General features: G+C 41.0%; 1 protein-coding gene across 4 annotated transcripts in view; it reads right to left on the bottom strand.

Moving 5' to 3' along the window:
* Window positions 1-431: 431 nt before the first annotated feature.
* The window catches only part of BRINP3 (BMP/retinoic acid inducible neural specific 3), a 237,929-nt gene continuing 219,019 nt past the window's right edge, over window positions 432-19,341 (bottom strand). For all 4 annotated transcript variants that reach the window (XM_076339543.1, XM_076339542.1, XM_076339544.1 and 1 more), the window contains one exon: window positions 432-2,215. In XM_076339543.1, coding sequence (XP_076195658.1) covers window positions 1,099-2,215 — 1,117 coding nt within the window. In that variant the 3' untranslated portion in view covers window positions 432-1,098. The remainder of the gene's footprint in view (window positions 2,216-19,341) is intronic.

Here is a 19,341-nt window from a genome sequence, read left to right as displayed (position 1 = left end):
CAATAGCTGTCATGTATCTGTAAAAGGGTATATTTTTTAAAAACTGAAAAATCTTGCATGAAAAGGATATTATCTGTACCAATGAAAAAATATCCACATACTAAACCGTTGCATTGCCAGGGAAATTTTTTAAAAGAATTTGAATCTGATCAGCATGGATGGTATTTAGATAAATAGTTCAAAACAGATAATTCTAGATGAATACTATAGTGTGTGTATTTGGGAGGAGGTAATGTATACATGTGCTTAATTCTTTCTATAAATATGCAAAGCAAAGGATTATGGAGACTTTCAAAAAGTGCTTTGGCTGGAAAAGGCTGTTTCTTTTGTAACATGAGTAATATCAGTTGCAAAGACAGCCTCTCACCTGTCTCCTATTGAGCTAATGCAACCTTTCATTACTGTGCATCTCACAATACTAATCTCCTGTCCATCCTAAAACACTCAATATTACCACTCTGGGGGTGTGTAAGTCATGTTAAGCACCTTGAAAAAGACATGCCTTAAGAAAGTCTCAGGTGTAGCAAGTAAAGCATCACTACAGTTGTCACTTCAGCTCAGTATGAACATTTAGATCCACATCATAAGAATAAAATATTCTATGGCTTTGACTTTTCTCCAGTTTCTGTTAAAATCTTGCATCACTATCTTCTCTTTACCTATGCCTTCTGTGTTCGACACACACAAAAGTGTATCAAGGTTACTACTTTTGTGTAAGAAAAAAGAATCCCACAGCATTTCTTTTTAATAACTGTTCAGCTACAAAATTTTATTGGTATCCTTCTATGTTCCCCCTAGAGGATGTAATGCACAAAAGCATTGCCACGGAACATATAAAATTACAAATGAAATTTATTGTAAAAAGTAGAATGTCTTCTAGACTGGTGTCAGTATTTATTTCATTCATAAACCAAAACTGCAGGTATAATATATTCATTGTCAGCAAGTTCATGTGTGTAAATTGCCATCCAACAGTATTGACTGATATAAGACAGATATTGAAAAGACAATTTAAATTTACTCTTCCAAACATAAACTGTTCCACAAAAGCACTGTAAAAACTCCTTCAAGGTTTTGTGTTGTGCTTCACATTTATGGTTAACTACATAATTTGGTTGTGTCATAATCCACTGTGTTTGGCAATTTGGCATTAAAGGCCTGCAAAGCAGACTGAATCCTCACCACTTCACTGGTAGACAGTTTGAGTCTATGACGGAGCAAGCAAGAGAAGAGGTCTAGACGACGTTGACCAGGTGGAGAGAGTTTATTTACACGATCTCGTATCTCTAACAACTGTAAAAGTGCTGAGTCCTGTGATCCCTGAGTATAGGGGTAGTCCAGCTGCAAAATCAAGTCTCGAATTGCTTCTGGGTCGAAGTGCATGCTGTAGCCAAACACTTGGATGTTATTGATTTTCATGTAACCCAGATTTCTTGAGGGATCAATAAATTCCAGGGGTTCATAGTAGATGCTCTCATTGCCATTTGGACCGTTTGACTTTATTCGACTCCTCAAATAGATGTGTACAGTTTCAAAAAATGTCTTCCACTTGTTGCCCAGAGTCAGCGTCCAGTTAAAACACTGAAGGGGTAAGTCCAGTTTAGTCCGCTCCCAGTCTGGGAAATTATTTTCATTCACAGGCATAAACCAGCTCTCAGAGTGGCTGCCCCCAAAAGGATTGACATACACAGCAAGAACGGGCTCTAAGGTGCTGTTTTTAGTTAGGCAAATTTGAAGAGAGAGGCCCAGTATCATATGGACCAGGCTAGACTTGTACTTGTTACTCTTAAGAGTAAGGAGCATCCGCTTGCGCCAAGAAGGATCAAACCAGCTGTTGAGGCGCATGTCATTGCTGATGAAAATGGCATGGACCTCAATTCTCCGGTCTGTCTTCTGCAATAAATACTTCATTTCCAGGTCCTGAAGGTCAGTCTCAAACCCAATGTAGTGCTCTGTTGATTCTGCCACTTCAGGCTTGCAAAGCCCTTGGCTCAGCATGTAGCCGGCGTTGCAGCTCCCACAGCGGGTGCGATTGTCAAGAGCACAGCTCAAGCACGCAGAACCATCTCCAACTGTGCAGGGAAGGAACCCATGGCAGGCAACCTGGTCATTAGGGCAGGTGCATGTGTGAGTATCTTCAGAAAAGCTTCCCAGAAGGCCATTTTCATTGCAGTAGAGAAAGGACTGGATGCGGTTGAGCCAATAGTTTGAAGATCTGCAATGTTAAAATAACTTATTTTAACACAAAGGGAGACCTGCACACAATAAATACAACCTTGTTATTTTTTATCGGAAAGAGAAAAATAAAGCTGTTTTTAGTAGCAGATTAAGGCACTAAAGTCAGATGACAGCATCTGCTGTCAGATAAATACATGTATAAATTGCCTTTTAACAATGCAAAATCACCAAAGAAAAGTTTCCTTATAAGCTTACAGGCACAACAGGAACATTTAGTTCATGTATTTGCTCTCTCTGTATCTCTGTCAAGGAAGCCTGACAAAGAGCCATTTTTCTGTAATTGTCTTCAGATTAACATCTTGAAATCCTATGCTGTTGAGATTATTTTTCCTCATACTATTTGATCAAGGAGGTGCTTTGTATGTATCTAAGTGTGTATAACTGTCCCATCTTTCTATTCCATTATGAAGATTTATGTAAGCTTGTAAGCTTTCTTGTTACTGACTGGGGCTGCTTTGATTTACAGACAGTGAGCCAAAATTCTTTCCTGGAATAGCAAATAGGACCCTGCACCCCACTAAAATAGATTCAGTCTTAATTCTTCAGATGAATTCCAGCACAACAATATCCCTACAGGAAGCCATGCATGAGCATGCTGTGTTTACTTTTCATCTTTGGAGATGAAATTAGAAGATCACTTTAATGTTCTTCTTGTCATCTCATTTTGGTTTCACTAGAAGCAACAGTTGATGTCCTACATCACACTGGGAAAACAGATACTGAAACCAACAGTTTAGGCTGATGAGGCAAAGTCATTAGAAGAAAGACAATGGGAACAATGGGGTTACATGGAAATAGTCAAGAGAAAAATTATCTTCTTTTTTTGTCTGTATTTTTCAGTTCTTATTAATCCTAGCAATGCACAGTTTAAAGAAGTTGTTTTGGCTGCTGCAGAGTCAGATCTACTGTTGCCACATGAATTACAATGGTTGTATGGTTTCTTCCCTTTTTTGCATTGTTTCAAAGAGAAAATGCAAAAGCCTCATTTACTGCTGACTTACTTTTTAAGTCACATCTGAATTTGTCTCAAGCATTGAATAGTTCAGAAATCTTATTTTTTTTTTTCTGACTATAAAATAAATGCTAAAACTAATTATCTGTGGCATCTAAAGTCTGATTCTTTAGAAACATGAAAATAAAGATGAGTAAAATTACATCATTGTATACTCTGGTGACTTTGTTTAATATTTTTTTTTTCCTTTCTCTTTTTTTGGTTGGAGGTGGGAACCTTGGTTGTTTTGGGTTGGTTTTTTTAATATACATATAGTCTATTAGTATTTTCTAGACGTATAAGTAAATATAATAACAACCATGACATGAATGCCTTAACACCATTCTTCTTTGTGCTTATTGGAAAGTCAGCATTAAGCAAAAATATTTTGGCAAGTTTATTCCTTCATTTCCTGATTAAAAATCGTAATGACCATTCTACAAGCAAGGTCAATATCACAATATAAAAGTTACTCCGAAACTGAGTAGAACATTAAAGCTATTGCTCTCCCAGGTGGAATGGGAAGTTCCCGTTACTTTGTCTAGGTTATTTTGACAGTAATCTGTACCTACGGAGCTTGCCCTGGCAGCTCACAGGAACTGCAGTTCGGGTGTGTTATGGCCCTGTTTCCCATTATGGGATGAACTTTGCAGCCGGGCTATGTCTCACATGGTCTATCTTACTGCTATTAGCCCTATGATGCATCACAGCAATCAAAACAGAGAAGATCCTTGTCCAAAGGAGTGAAACTAACCTTTCAAAGGTCTCTCATTACAGCTTTTTCCTAACTCCTTATGGCTTTCTGTGCTTATTTGAGAACTGAAACTGAGTTCCAAAAGCTTCTGGATATAAGTCTGGCTTTTTTACTTTCTTTTAGATCTTTGGGTTATGTTATTTGCTTCACAATAGCCTTCATAAAGTCATTACCTTATTTTCATTTGTTACCTTGGGCAGATAACTGGGCAGATTTCAAGAATATGTCATTTGCTTTTTTATCTCCAAGTTTTCTGCTTGTACTGTTACTACCAGTTGGTAGCACATGACTACTGTATCAAGGTTAAGCGCATTGGACAGCTGATATTGATCCAGTTTGTAAATGTGAATTTTAGCATCCTCTTCTGCCTCTCTTGCAAACAGAAGTCCATGCCTTTGAAAAGTTTTGTTATATATTAGGAGTACACTTCCAGAAAACCTCATTTTGTATAGACCAACTCTGAGCTTACAATTGTGGTTTTGAATTCAGCTCAGTATAGGATAAACATTTGAGGACTTACTGTAAAGATTTTCCATGTATCACAGAGTGTCAACCATAAAGACTAAATCTGCTTGGCTCACTCACACAAAACATCAACCTTGCTACATAGTTTGTAGCATCTAAGGATATGTTTGCATGATATATTCTAGAAGAAAGCTAACTGTGCCTGAGCTCCAAAGCCAAACAGAGCCACATGACTATATTAGTTTTTCAGCAGAGATTAGTAGCTTGGATTTGGCATTGTGCTAGTATGGACAAGAAATTTCTGTATGGCTTGGAGGCTAAGCATTTATCCTGGCTTGGAGCTCAGGCACAGTTAACTTTAAACTACACACCAGCTATGAATTACTGGAACCTAATTTTACATGCTTTCTGATAGATTTTAGTGAGTGAATTTTTGAACATTGCTTTATTGAAGTGTATTGGGTGTCACTGGCAAGGTTTTGACAGCGGGGGGGCAGGCACAGGAGTGCCTTCTGTGAGAAGAGGCCAGGGGCTGCCCCGTACTGGACACAGCTGGTTCCAGACAGTTCAAGCTGGTTCCAGCCAGCTGTTCTTATCTCAACCCACAAGTTTTTTTATCTTCTTTCCTCCTCCCCTCCTGTTGAAGAGGGTGAGCGAGAGAGTGGCTGGGTGGGTGGACATCTGGCAGCCAGCCTAGGTTAACCCACCACATAATGTGAGTTAATTTGCAGCTTTAAGTTGATCCTTGTTATGTTTCATCTACCCTTTCTTCCTCTTAGATCTAGTGGATAGGATTACAGCAGGGGGGGTTATATTATATTATATTATATTATATTATATTATATTATATTACTGCTTATTATTCTGCTTATTATTTGGCATTGAAATAAGTCAAAGAATGTTCTGCACATTAATTTTTTCATATAGAGGAGTTTCTGGGAAAAGAAGGGGATTACTCCTCCTGTGGATACACCTGAGCATGGTTAGATGGGACAAGTATCTGGAATGCAGGGTATGCCAGGCAAAGAAAGAAAGGGAGACTGTGGCATTACTGCAGATTGATGAAGAGAAGGGAGCTGGGAAAGCAGGGAAGGAATTCTCTCGGTCCGTGGAGGTGATGGAAAGAGACAGACCTGGTGAGGAATATGGCACTGTTGGAAAAGGAGAATTTTCTATTGTTGGAATAAGCCTATTTAAACCAGGAAAATTAATTTACTGGCAAGGGTTGATTTGGTTTGGGTTACTCACTTCTCCAGCCACACGGTCTTTAAAACATTTTTTTCTTTATTAATGATCCAATCTACTGTTTCCATTATTATAAGAAGCACAACCTTTAATGTTATTTTTTTATTCTTTTTATTTTTAATGAGCCTACCTTCCTTCTTCTTTTGTTAAGGGATAGAAGAAACAGTCTAAAAGTCTGCATGAAATTACCTAACTGTGCAGTTAAGTAAGTTTCCTTTCTAAAACTTAGTTATCAGTTTATAACTTAGTATTGAGCTTATTAAAACAACTATATCTTTGATCATTAGCAGTTGCAAAGAGATCAAGAACTTTAGTGGGAAGGAGGTTTTCTCCTTATTCCAAATAAAGTTCAAAACAATAACATTGTAATACTTTTTATCTTAGTTTGATTTTTTTTACCTGCTTTTAAACAGAGAGATTTCAAGAAGTTATACTTGTTTGTCTTTGATCAGTTTACAAACATAAACTCTTTTTTAAAAAATAAAACCAACCGCCTTACTCAATTGCTTTTTTTTAAAGTTGTCATTAAGGAATACTGTTATTCTTTGTAAATTTATTGCTTTCACTCAAGTAAATTAAGTAAATTAAGTGAAAGTACATAAAATGTCAGCAACACCCACATTACTTAAGCCACTCATCCTTAATTAGATAAATTCACACCGGAATGTCATTCTGAAAGCTTTCTTTTTCTCCTAGAAATAAAAGATCATTTAAAATTCTGAACCCTGCAGTCAAGGAGAAAGGCTTGGTTAAAAGCAGATGCCTCCCACAGGTCAACACCTGGCTGAACAGCTGGTGCAGTCAGATAGGCAGGGCTTAGGCTTTTACAGCCACTGGATCCTCTTTGAGGATGGATGGCACCTAGGGAGAGATGGGATCTAACAGAAAATAATGGGTGACATCTTAAGCAACAAACTTGTTGACCTTGTAAGAAGGGCTTCAAGCAATGTTAGCTTGGGGCTGGAGTCAAAATGGGGACTAGGGAAAAAAGCATCTGGGGAAAAACACTCCCACCAGAAAGTGGTACTACTAGGGACACATCTCAAGTGCCTAGACACAGATGCAAACAGTGTGGGAAACAGGCAGAAGATGTGGACACAGTTACAATGCTATGACTTCACTGGGATCACAGAGATGCGGTGGGATTAGCCTGGGGTGCTTGTGATGGATGAATAGAGACTCTTTAGTGAGAACAGGTGAGTAGGGGGATAGCTGCACTCCGCACAAAGGAGTATTTTGAACTAAAACTTTGCTATTGAATGAGCAATGAACTTCTCAGGATCTTAAGGGCTGGAATCAGAGAAGAGGCCAACAATAGGGAGACTATGGTCAGAATCTGCTACAGACCAGAAGATCAAGAAAAGGAAGTGGATGAAGCCTTCCTTAACCAACCAGAGGAAGCAACATGACCACAGGTCCTGACCTTCATGGGGGACTTCATCAACAATCCCAACAGAGGTAGTGGTGGTGGGGTAACATGACAGGACACGAACAATCTGGGAGAGTATTGAAATGCATTGAGGATACATTTTTTATGCAGGTGTCGAAGGAACTGATAGGGGAGATGCTCTGCTGGAGCTGCTACTCATAGATAGGGAAGAACTGGTTGAGGATGTGAAAGCTGATGGCAGCCTTGGCTGCACTGACTGCAGGATGGTCAAGTCAAAAATCCTGAAGGAAGTGAGGGAAGCAAGTAACAGAATAGTTATCCTGGTCTTCAGGAGAGCAGCCTTTATCTTGTTGAGGGAATTAGTAGGTTGGGTACCAGGTGAGGCTGCCCTAAAATGTAAAACAGCCCAGGTGATGTGGTTGGTCTTCAAGAATGATGTCCATATTGCACAGCAGTCCATTTGGATGTGCAAGAAGTTGAGCAGGCACAGCAGGAGGCTGACTTGGATGCACAGGGAACTCCTGTCTGAGCTCAAATACCAAGAAGTTTACCTAAGTTGAAAGTTGGGATAGGCTACTTGGGAAGACTACAGAAACATGGCCTGGACATACAGTGATTAAATTGCATGACATTTCAAAACTCAGCCTGTTTTGAAATGAGTGAGCAATGTGAATGATAACAAAAAGGACTTCTACATGTAAGTTTTCGGCAAGAGTCAAACCAAGGAAAACAGAGGCCTGCTGCTGAAGGAGAAAGGAGACCTGGCAACAGAAATGATTAATGTATTTAGTGTCTTCTTTGCCTTGTTGTTATCAGGCAAGATCTGTTCTAAAGCAGAGAAATGCAAAGTCCTACACCTGCAACCAGAAAAACCCTATGCAACAGTTCAGGCTGGGTATACCACCTAGAAAACAGCTTTACGGGAAAGCACCTGAGATCCTAGCAGAATGTGAGCTAGGACTATTGTCTTGTGGCAAAGAAGACAAAGTGCGTTAGTACAGACAACAGGTCAAGGGCAGCAAATATTCCCCCATGTTTGATACTTGCAAAATGGCATCTGGGACATTGTGTCTGGATTTAAATCATCTGTACAAGAGAGTTATCAACAGGCTGGAGCAAGTCCAGTGAAGAGCCACCAAGGTGTTCAGAGGGCTGGAGCACATAACATATGAGGAGAGCCTGAAGGAACTGCATTTTCTTAGGCTGAGGAACATAAGACTAAAGGAGGATCTAAATGCTGTCTCCAAATAACTTATGGAAGGATGTAAAGAAGATGGGCCTAGACATTTCTCCAAGGTGCACAGTAAAAGGACAAGAAACAATGCGCAAATAGCAAAGCAATTTTGATTAGAGAAAAGGAAAACTTCTTCATAGTGAGGTTGGCCAAACACTATAAGAAGTTGATGAGTGAGATCTGGAATCTCCATCACTGGAGATGTTAAAAACTTGATGGTCCAAGGCTCTGACTAGACTTTGAAGGTGATCCTGGTTTGGGCAGATGACTTACAAAGGTCCATTACAAACTAAATTATTCTATGATTCTATGATTCTGTTTTCATTTTATTTATAGGTGGAATTTTTGAGAGAGTTACAAACAATATTATTAGAAGTATTAAAATCAGTACATAACTATACTGCTTTAGAGATTTTTATGTACTTCTACAGCGTCATATTTTAAGGTGCTGCCCTCCCTCAGTGCCTATTGCACTGAGTAGGGTGGATCTCTAATACCTAGGGAGAAAAAGAACCTCTCTTCCTGGATAATGTATAAGCCATCCAAGATTTTGCTACTTTTCCTGAGCTCTTTATACAAGACCAACGTAGAACAATCAAGACAGCTGAGCTGTATAATATCCTTCACAAGGACCTCAGCCACAGGTTGACAGGAAACTTCAAACAAATGAATGACATTCCAATTCAGTAATTACTCCTATATTATGCCATGTAGTTCTGAAAACATCATTAAAATGAAAAACTGTTCAAGGAAAATCAAAACATTGGTTAAATTTCTTTTTGAATTTTAAAGGGATCCAGTTTTCTTTTTTATCTTAGATAATTTTGCCATTGTCTCCAGACAATGGCAGAGTGTGGGAACATTTTTTGAAGCTCAGTGCGCTTAGTGTGAGAAAAACAAAATCTTGCTTTTCTTCCAGGTGATTATTTTCTTTACATAAGATTCAGCCAATGTCAGTTATTGCTTGTTGACATCCATTAGATTTCCTTTTTTCTACTATATTAGGTCTAATTATTCTTTAATTTTCTAAGTTAGTTGGCTGAACTAGTGCTTGGTTGTTTATGTACTCTATGCAAATTTGAGTATACCACTCCTAATTCCTTTTTTTCATTATTCACCATTTGACATATTCAAGATCCACTCTTTAGTCTGATGCCAGAAAGAAAAATGCTTATTAACTCTGTCATAGGACTTCATTGTATTTTCCCACTATTTTTTTTCAAAGTTGGGTTGGTATGTGAGGTCTACAGAAGTCACTAAGAAAAACTGTTTGATACAGACAGAATCTGAATCTCTGACTTTAAGCTTCTCAAGTCCAGCTTAAAGTTAATAAGAGGTTTTGCTCAAAATTTAATATACTTTTATTTTCTTCAGATGTAATAAATTCTTGGTACTTCATTCCTCACCACATTGTTCTCCTGGTTTCGGCAGGGATAGAGTTAATTTTCTTCCTAGGAGCTGGTACAGTGCTGTGTTTTGGATTTAGTATGAGAATAATGTTGCTAACATACCAATGTTTCAGTTGTTGCTAAGTAGTGCTTACACTAGTCAAGGACTCTTCAGCTTCCCATGCTCTACCGACTGAGAAGGCTGGAGGTGCACAAGAAGCTGGGAGGGGGCACAGCCAGGACAGCTGACCCAAACTGGCCAAAGGCATATTCCATACCATGTAACGTCATGCTCAGTATATAAACTGGGGGAAAGCTAGCCAGGGGGGCCGCTGCTCAGGGACTGGCTTGGCATCGGTCAGCAGGTGGTAAGCAATTGTGTTGTGCATCACTTGCTTTGTAAATTCTTTTAGTAGTAGTAGTAGTAGTATTTTATTTTATTCCAATTATTAAACTGTTTTTATCTCAACCCACGAGTTTTCTCACTTTCAGTCTTCCGATTCTCTCCTCCATCCCACCGGGGGTGGGGGGGAGTGAGCAAGCGGCTGTGTGGTGCTCAGTTGTCGACTGAGGTTAAACCACAACAATTGTTCTGTACACATTCCCAGTGTTCTTTTACCTTTAATCAGTTTTACTTAACCATTTATATTCTCATTGTGTTAATGGGGGACTAGTGACAAAGGCTGTTTGTTTATCTTGAGCAGTTGCTTCTTGTTTATAGAAGTTAATAAATAAATTAAGACAATTATTTTCTAGAGGCAGGGTTGAAAGAGCTTTCCAATTATTCTTTTAATGACACTGCAAATATTATTATTTGATTTGGAGAATTATATTTAATGGCCTGATGTGTTAGTTTTCCAAACATTGAAATATAGAACTTATGACTTCGAAACCTAATGAAAGCAGCAAGAATCTTCCTAGTTATTTCTATAAGCTTCAAATCAAAATGGGATGTCTAAAACATCTGTGCCTTCACCATCATGCAAAATTATGTGATAAGCTATAATCAAAAGTTAATTTTGGTGAATCACAGACTTGAAATCACAAATTTACCTTAGAAATAAAGTAATACTTAATGAAATAAAATACTTGATAAGTATAGGATACTTCTTATCAAATTATATAATGAATTAGAGCTCCCTGGAAATTCTTTAGAATTTTTTAAGACTTCTTTTTTTTATTAATATTGAGTCATTGAAATCAACCTTTCAAAAGCAGCACAAAGTTACAAAAGAAGTGCTAAGTCCAGGATGGCATTTCTATGAAGATATAAATATTATTGATTGTCCTGTTAGTTGAATACCTGTTGTCTTTATAGAAAATAGACCATCAAGCCTCTGCTCTGACTTACGCAAAGTAGAACACTGAGCCAGATAACACATTCAAATCACATACTCCTACCCTTTAGTTAAGACCCCTAAACTGGCTCTCCACTATTCTGAGGTTTCAGTCCCACTTTTGACTGCAAAGAGTTTCTAGTCATGTGAACCATGTCTCTTGTGTGGATGAACATGTCCCTCCATCCCTATTTAATTTGTTTGATCATATACATCAATATGAATATACTTAGTTGTGTGTGACAATATTCCACAAATTTTCTCAATTCTTAAAATTTACTGGGAAACAGATTGTTAACCAATTATGGTTTACTAACAGCTCCAGCTCCACCTTCTTACATTCAACGCTTTTCCAACTATACTACAAGAAGATCAGGCTGCTGCTGCTGGATGACAAGACTCTTTTGTGGGTGAACCTTCTGTTGCATAGGATGCACTAAGCAGTTGGCTACCATGCTTTCAGCTAGAATACTTACAGGGTAAAGAAAGCCTGCCATATAATCCCACATTTACACAAGCATGATAAAAAATAGGATAATCCTATAGACGTTAATGTATCAGTCAACATCACTCAGGTTTCTGATGAGAATTATCTTAATGAGAAATATAAATCTTAAGTGTTTTGGTAGGTGAAATAATTCTATGTGAAGTTGCAATTCATTACCTCTTTATGAAATGCTCTCCAATTCTTAATTCTAAAGTGTATTTAAAATAGTTTGCAAATTTTTTGCTATGAAATAACTTTTAAAAAATTAATTTATTTGAACAATAGTAGTTGCAAGTTTAATCCAAAACATGCTTACTCTTGTTCAATACACTGTAACATTAAATGTAAGAACAAAGCAGTATGGTCACCCTATATAATAGCTGTAGCAAATATTTAATCATGATACGACACTTTTACCTCCTTCTCTGCCTCACTAAGTGCTTAACATCTGTTGTATATCAGATGGCTCAGTAGCAGATGATGAGTACTCAGTGAGGCAGATGTGAAGCAAAAAAATGAAGACAATCTAACAAGCAGTGTATAGGCAGTAAAATACCCATTACCTATTTTTCCCTCCTTTGGAGGCTGAGTCCAGTATAAATCTGTAAGACAGAAACATCAACACCAAATGCACTTACAGGCATCTCTAAAATGTCCTACTCTTGATTTTGTGGGATCACCTCTTGGGAAGGACAAATAAGACTCCAAGTACTTTGTTTCTGTGCTGTGATTCTTAACGAACATTAATTGCTACTAAATTTGATAATGGTCTTTATGTGAATGCACTTTTCTTCTGGAAATCAGGGTAAAACTACTGACTGTACAGTCACCAGAAGGCCAGTGAGTGATTAGAAGAATGAATGTTTTTACTTTATTTAGCCTCACAAAATTAAAGCAGTACTACAACCACTGCTCAGATAAACATGCCTGAAATTATTTTACTATGGCTCATGTTACAGGTATGTCAGTGAGACTCTCAATGACAGCTGCAAATCCTACTCAAAAAGATGATAAACAGGAGCAGTGTCACTGTTCTGAGTTCACATCTTACAATTTCACAGCTGGCTCTACCCTAGCCAGATACTTTAAAGCTGATCTAAAGGTCTGAGCTAGCTATGTGGACCATGGTAAAAACAAGGTAAGCATATTATGAAGTAGAAAAGGAATATCATACTTTTCTAAATGTATATAAAGGAAAGAAAAGCCTCTGCCTAGAGGGATGCCTTTGCTAAAAATCCCCTGTTAGCATATACAGAAAGGATATTAATTAGCTATACAATTTTTATGGAAATGTTGTTTCCATATGCTAAAATTGCTTCCAGCATAGAAGTGGATGGGGCAACTAAAGAAATCTAGCTCGGTGTGAGACTTCTCTATGGTATGGTGACTATACTACAAGAAAGGGACTGGATGAACCAGGAGGTTGATTCTGGGATTATGTTGCTGGGATTAATAACAATCTAAACTGAATCTATATTGATTTATGGAAGTAAAATACCTTGTTCTCCCCTGTTAATCACATTTAAGAAGAATCTTTGCAGATCCTCCAACCCTTGTGCCACCATTCTACAGCTGTTGCCCCTCCCCACCTTCTTAAGGCTGATACTCTGTATTTTAAAACCAATAATGTATGTCACTTTTAAATTCCAGGTAGTCTTTGTATTATGAGAAGTAGAGGAATTAAGCCCCTATATTATATGATATAAACCTGTCGCACCTCATAGAACAAAACTGCCATGAGTTACATGATATTCCAGACTAAGCAATATTTTGACATTTAAATATTTAATATTTCAGAGGATATTTCTAGTTAGCCTGTTATGAATTTATTTACAAAGATTTGTAGCTTTAATTATGCTAATGTTGCACCCTTTTAATTCTCATAGCAAAGTTTTTCTAGTATGAAACGTTTCTGACACACACACCAAAGAATGGTTATAGAAAAAACATTTTAAGATAACATACCCACAATTTTCGACGCAGCTATAATCATAATGACCATTGTGCTATATTGAAGTACAAATCAAACTGCTTTGTAGTACCAGCTATTTATTTAAAGAGGTTCAAATCAGAGACAAGCTTTGAGAGCTTTTACTAAATAATGATCCATAGTGCAGCAGGGACAAAGGAAATACCAGTCAAATTAATTAATGGTGTCAAAAGCAGAATGAAAGGAATTAGAGGTGTTAGGAAAAATAAAAGTTTTCATGTACAGGAGGAAGAAAGATGCCACACACACACAAAAAAAAAACAACTAAACAAAAAAAAAAACCCACAACCAACCAAACCAACTCATGCGTACTTCTTGAAGCCACTCATCTGTTATGTATCTATGTATGCGTGTACAGTGTTTGTAGTGTTAGATAAGTGCAGAACTCATCTTGGACCACAGATAATCCACTAAATCAGTGGAATTTTAGATGAACTTTTACAGATGATATTAAAGTATAATTGTAAAAAAATTATGAAGTTATATAAAGCTTATAGAATCATAGAATCATAGAATCATTGAGGTTGGAAAAGACCTCTAAGATCATCGAGTCCAACTGTCGGCCCAACACCATCACCCACTAAACCATGTCCCTAAGTGCCTCATCTACTCGTCTTTTAAATACCTCCAGGGATGGGGACTCCACCACTTCCCTGGGCAGCCTGTTCCAATGTTTCACCACTCTTTCAGTAAAGACATTTTTCCTCACGTCCAATCTAAACCTCCCCTGCCGCAACTTGAGGCCATTTCCTCTCGTCCTATCGCTAGTTACTTGGGAGAAGAGACCGACACCCACCTCGCTACAACCTCCTTGCAGGTAGTTGTAGAGAGCGATGAGGTCTCCCCTCAGCCTCCTTTTCTCCAGGCTAAACAACCCCAGTTCCCTCAGCCGCTCCTCATAAGACTTGTTCTCCAGACCCCTCACCAGCCTCGTTGCCCTTCTCTGGACACGCTCCAGCACCTCGACGTCCTTCTTGTAGTGAGGGGCCCAAAACTGAACACAGTATTCAAGGTGCGGCCTCACCACTGCCGAGTGCAGGGGCACGATCACTTCCCTACTCCTGCTGGCCACACTATTTCTGATACAGGCCAGGATGCCATTGGCCTTTTTGGCCGCCTGGGCACACTCCCGGCTCATGTTCAGCTGGCTGTCAACCAGCACCCCCAGGTCCTTTTCTGCTGGGCAGCTTTCCAGCCACTCTTCCCCAAGCCTGTAGCGTTGCATGGGGTTGTTGTGGCCGAAGTGCAGGACCCGGCACTTGGCCTTGTTGAACCTCATACAGTTGGTCTGGGCCCATCGATCCAGCCTGTCCAGGTCCCTCTGCAGAGCCTTCCTACCCTCAAGCAGATCAACACTCCCACCCAACCTGGTGTCGTCTGCAAACTTACTGAGGGAGCACTCAATCCCCTCATCCAGATCATCGATAAAGATAGTGAACAAGACCAGCCTCAAAACTGAGCCCTGGGGAACACCACTCGTGACCGGCCGCCAACTGGATTGAACTCCATTCACCACAACTCTCTGGGCCCAGCCGTCCAGCCAGTTTTTCACCCAGCGCAGAGTACACCTGTCTAAGCCGTGAGCCGCCAGCTTCTCTAGGAGAATGCTGTGGGAGACGGTGTCAAAGGCCTTACTGAAGTCCAGGTGGACCACATCCACAGCCTTTCCCTCATCCACTAGGCGGGTCACCTGCTCATAGAAGGAGATCAGGTTGGTCAAGCAGGACCTGCCTCTCATGAATCCATGCTGGCTGGGCCTGATTCCCTGGTTGTCCCGCACATGCCTTGTGAGCACCCTCAAGATGAACCGCTCCGTAATCTTCCCTGGCACCGAGGTCAGGCTGACAGGCCTGTAGTTCCCCGGATCCTCCTTCCAGCCCTTCTTGTAGATGGGCATCACATTGGCAAGCCTCCAGTCATCCGGGACCTCCCCCGTTAACCAGGACTGCTGATAAATGATGGAGAGCAGCTTGGCGAGCTCCTCCGCCAGCTCCCTCAGCACTCTCGGGTGGATCCCATCTGGCCCCATAGACTTGTGAGCATCCAGGTGGCGTAGCAGGTTGTTGACTGCTTCCTCTTGGATTATGGGGGGTTCATCCTGCTCGCCGTCCCTGTCTTCCAGCTCAGGGGGGCCGAGTACCCTGAGGATAACTGGTCTGCCTGTTAAAGGCTGAGGCAAAGAAGGCATTAAGTACCTCAGCCTTTTCCTCATCCTTGGTGACAATGTTCCCCCCCTCATCCAATAAAGGATGGAGATTCTCCTTGGCTCTCTTCTTGTCATTAATATATTTGTAAAAGCTTTTTTTGTTGTCCCTAACGACAGCGGCCAGATTGCGTTCTAGCTGGGCTTTTGCCTTTCTCATTTCCTCTCTGCATGACCTAACGAGATCCCTGTACTCTTCTTGAGTCGCCTGCCCCTTCTTCCACAAGTGGTAAACTCTCCTTTTTTTCCTGAGTCCCAGCGAGAGCTCCCCGTTCAGCCAGGCTGGTCGTCTTCCCCGCCCGTTCTTCTTACAGCGTACAGGGACAGCCTGCTCCTGCGCCTTTAAGCCTTCCTTCTTGAAGAACGTCCAGCCTTCCTGGACCCCTTTGCCCTTCAGGACTGTCTCCCAAGGGACCCTCTCCACCAGCGTCCTGAACAGGCCAAAGTCCGCCCTCCGGAAGTCCATGGTTGCGGTTTTGCTGGCCCCCCTCCTTGCTTCACCAAGAATCGAGAATTCCACCATTTCATGGTCACTAAGCCCAAGACGGCCTCTGACCACCACATCTCCCACCAGTCCTTCTCTGTTAGTAAACAGCAGGTCGAGCGAGGCACCTCCCCTGGTAGGCTCACTTACCAGCTGCGTCAGGAAGTTGTCTTCCACACACTCCAGGAACCTCCTAGACTGCTTCCTCTCTGCCGTGTCGTATTTCCAGCAGACGTCTGGGAAGTTGAAGTCCCCCATGAGAACAAGGGCTAGCGATTGAGAGACTTCTGCCAGCCACTTGTAGAACACTTCATCCGCCCCTTCATCCTGGTTGGGTGGTCTATAACAGACTCCCAGCAGGATATCTGCTTCGTTGGCCTTTCCCCTCATCCTTACCCATAAACAGTCAACCGTATCATCTTCACGATCGTTGAGCTCTAGACAATCGAAACACTCCCTAACATACAGGGCCACCCCACCGCCTCTCCTTCCTCGCCTGTCCCTTCTGAAGAGTCTATAGCCATCCATTGCAGCACTCCAATCATGAGAGTCACCCCACCATGTTTCTGTGATGGCGACTAAGTCATATCTCTCCCGCTGCACAATGGCTTCCAGCTCCTCCTGTTTGCCGCCTATGCTGCGTGCATTGGTGTAGATGCACTTGAGCTGGGCTATCACTTTCGCCCCCAGCATTGGCATGCCACCCCTAGGCTCATCTCTAGTGAGCCTGGTTTTATCCCCTTCCCCCTTCGAACCTAGTTTAAAGCCCTCTCAATGAGCCCTGCCAATTCGTGAGCAATGATCCTTTTCCCCCTGTGAGACAGCTGGACTCCATCTGTCGCCAGCAGGCCCGGTGCCGTTTAAACCTCCCCGTGATCAAAAAAGCCAAAATTCCACCGATGGCACCAGCCCCTGAGCCACGTGTTGATCAGGTGTGTTTTCCTGCTCCTTTCACTATTCTTCCCTGCCACCGTAGGGATCGAGGAAAACACTACCTGTGCTCCCGATCCTACAACCAGTTGCCCCAGTGCCCTGAAGTGCCTTTTGATCGCTTCTGGACTTCTCTCTGGAACCTCATCACTGCCAGCCTGTATAACCAGCAGCGGGTAGTAATCAGAAGGCCGTACCAGACCAGGGAGCTTCCTAGTGATATCTCTGACCCGGGCCCCAGGGAGGCAGCAGACTTCCCTGTGGGACGGGTCCGGTCGGCATATAGGGCCCTCTGTTCCCCTCAGAAGGGAATCGCCTATGACAATTACCCTCCTTTTTTTCTTAGCAGCGGCAGTCATAATGCGTGGGGCTGACTGCCTCACCCTAGGCTTCAGTGACAGTCAGATTAATATGCCCCTTTAAGGCATCAGAAAAATAACAACTAAGCTTACTGTAACATAATCAGCTTTTTTGGTGTGAAGGAAAACCGAGGAAGTGTCATAAAATTAGACAAACTGAAAGTAGACCCCCCCCTCTACTTTTACACAGATAGGTAAAATAAGGGCATGATAATGCTGCATACACAACTGTACACAATCACAGAATCATAGAATGGTTTAGGTTGGAAGGGACCTTTAAAGATCATCCAGTCCAAACCTCCACCATGGACAGGGACATCTTCCACTAGACCAGGTTGTTCAAAGCCCTGTCCAACCTGACCTAGAACATTTCCAATGATGAGGCATCCACAACTTCTCTGGGTGACCTGTTCCAGTGTCTCACCACCCTCATGCTAAAAAAAAATCTTCCCTATGTCCAGTTTAAATCTACCCTCTTTCATTTTAAAACCATTGCCCTTTGTTCTGTCACTACAGGCCTTGGTAAAAAGTCTCTTTCCCTCTTTCTTATAAGCCCCCTTTATGTATTGAAAGGCTGCAATAAGGTCTTGCCGGACCCTTCTCTTCTCCAGGCTGAACAACCCCAACTCTCTCAGCCTGTCTTCCTAGGAGAGGTCTTCCAACCCTCTGATCATCTTTGTGGTCCTCCTGGACCAGCTGTAACAGGTCCATGTCTTTCTTATGCTGGGGGCCCCAGAACTGGATGCAGTACTCCAGGTGGGGTCTCACCAGAGCAGAGTAGAGGGGCAGAATCACCTCCCTCGACCTGCTGGCCACGCTTCTTTTGATGCAGCCCAGGATACGATTGGCTTTCTAGGCTGCAGGTGCACATTGCTGGCTCATATCCAGTTTTTCATCCACCAGTACCCCCAAGCCCTTCTTGGCAGGGCTGCTCTCAATCCATTCATCTCCCAGTCTGTACTGATACTGAGTATTGCCCTGATTGTTTCCCTGCACTATTACTAGCCTTTCCCTCCCAGCTGGATTTATTAGCTTTGAAAGAGGTTCACATTAATATAGCTTGAGCAATGGGTGCTTGAAGCTCTTTGCTCTGTTTTCAGCTGCCCATAAGGTAGATGTAACAATGAATGAACTGAAGGGAAGGAACACTATGGCTTAGAAAACAGAGAAAAATTAAATGAGATTTTGAAATGAAAATATCTTCCACTGAATAATGTAAGATGGAAGTGTAAAAGTAGCTAATTTAGGGGTGTCTTTGAGTCTTAAAATATGTATATCTATGAAGCAATTGTATTATATTTATGAGGAAAGAGCTTCATCAGATTGCTTGTATATGCTGGTATAAACCTAATTTGAATACTTAATCTGTAGGAGGAAGGAAGCCAGTAGGGGCTACTAAGACCAACTGGATTCCCTTGTCAACATACGTCCTGGGGCCAAATGCACAAGTTCAAAGATAGTCTAAGATGTAGCTATGATCTGCATTTGCAAAAATAACAAAATGTACCAGCACCTCTAGTTTGCAGTGGAAATTCTAGAATCAATATAAAAAATAGCCTTGACTGAAAGGTCTTCATATGTAATGCAGCAGATCACAAAAGCCATTGCAAAATTCATACAGATTACTGTATGTTTTAATGTTGTACTTAGGATAGGAGGAAGCAGCATCCATGTTCTTGGAGTATTTTATTCAAAACAGGAGTAAAACAGAAATTTCAGAGACTGGAGATAATTCTGAGCTGGAAGATTTCAAATATTTTGTAGGATAATTAAAAATCATGTGAAAGGGTAATTGGTAAACCATACTAAAAATGAAAAAAAACTGTGCTAACAAAAGCATACAAAG

This window comes from Aptenodytes patagonicus, chromosome 5 (assembly GCF_965638725.1).
Source record: "Aptenodytes patagonicus chromosome 5, bAptPat1.pri.cur, whole genome shotgun sequence".
NCBI classification, from domain to species: Eukaryota; Metazoa; Chordata; class Aves; order Sphenisciformes; family Spheniscidae; genus Aptenodytes; species Aptenodytes patagonicus.
Note: the sequence above shows the minus strand (reverse complement) of the source record. Positions and strands in the feature narration are given on the sequence as shown.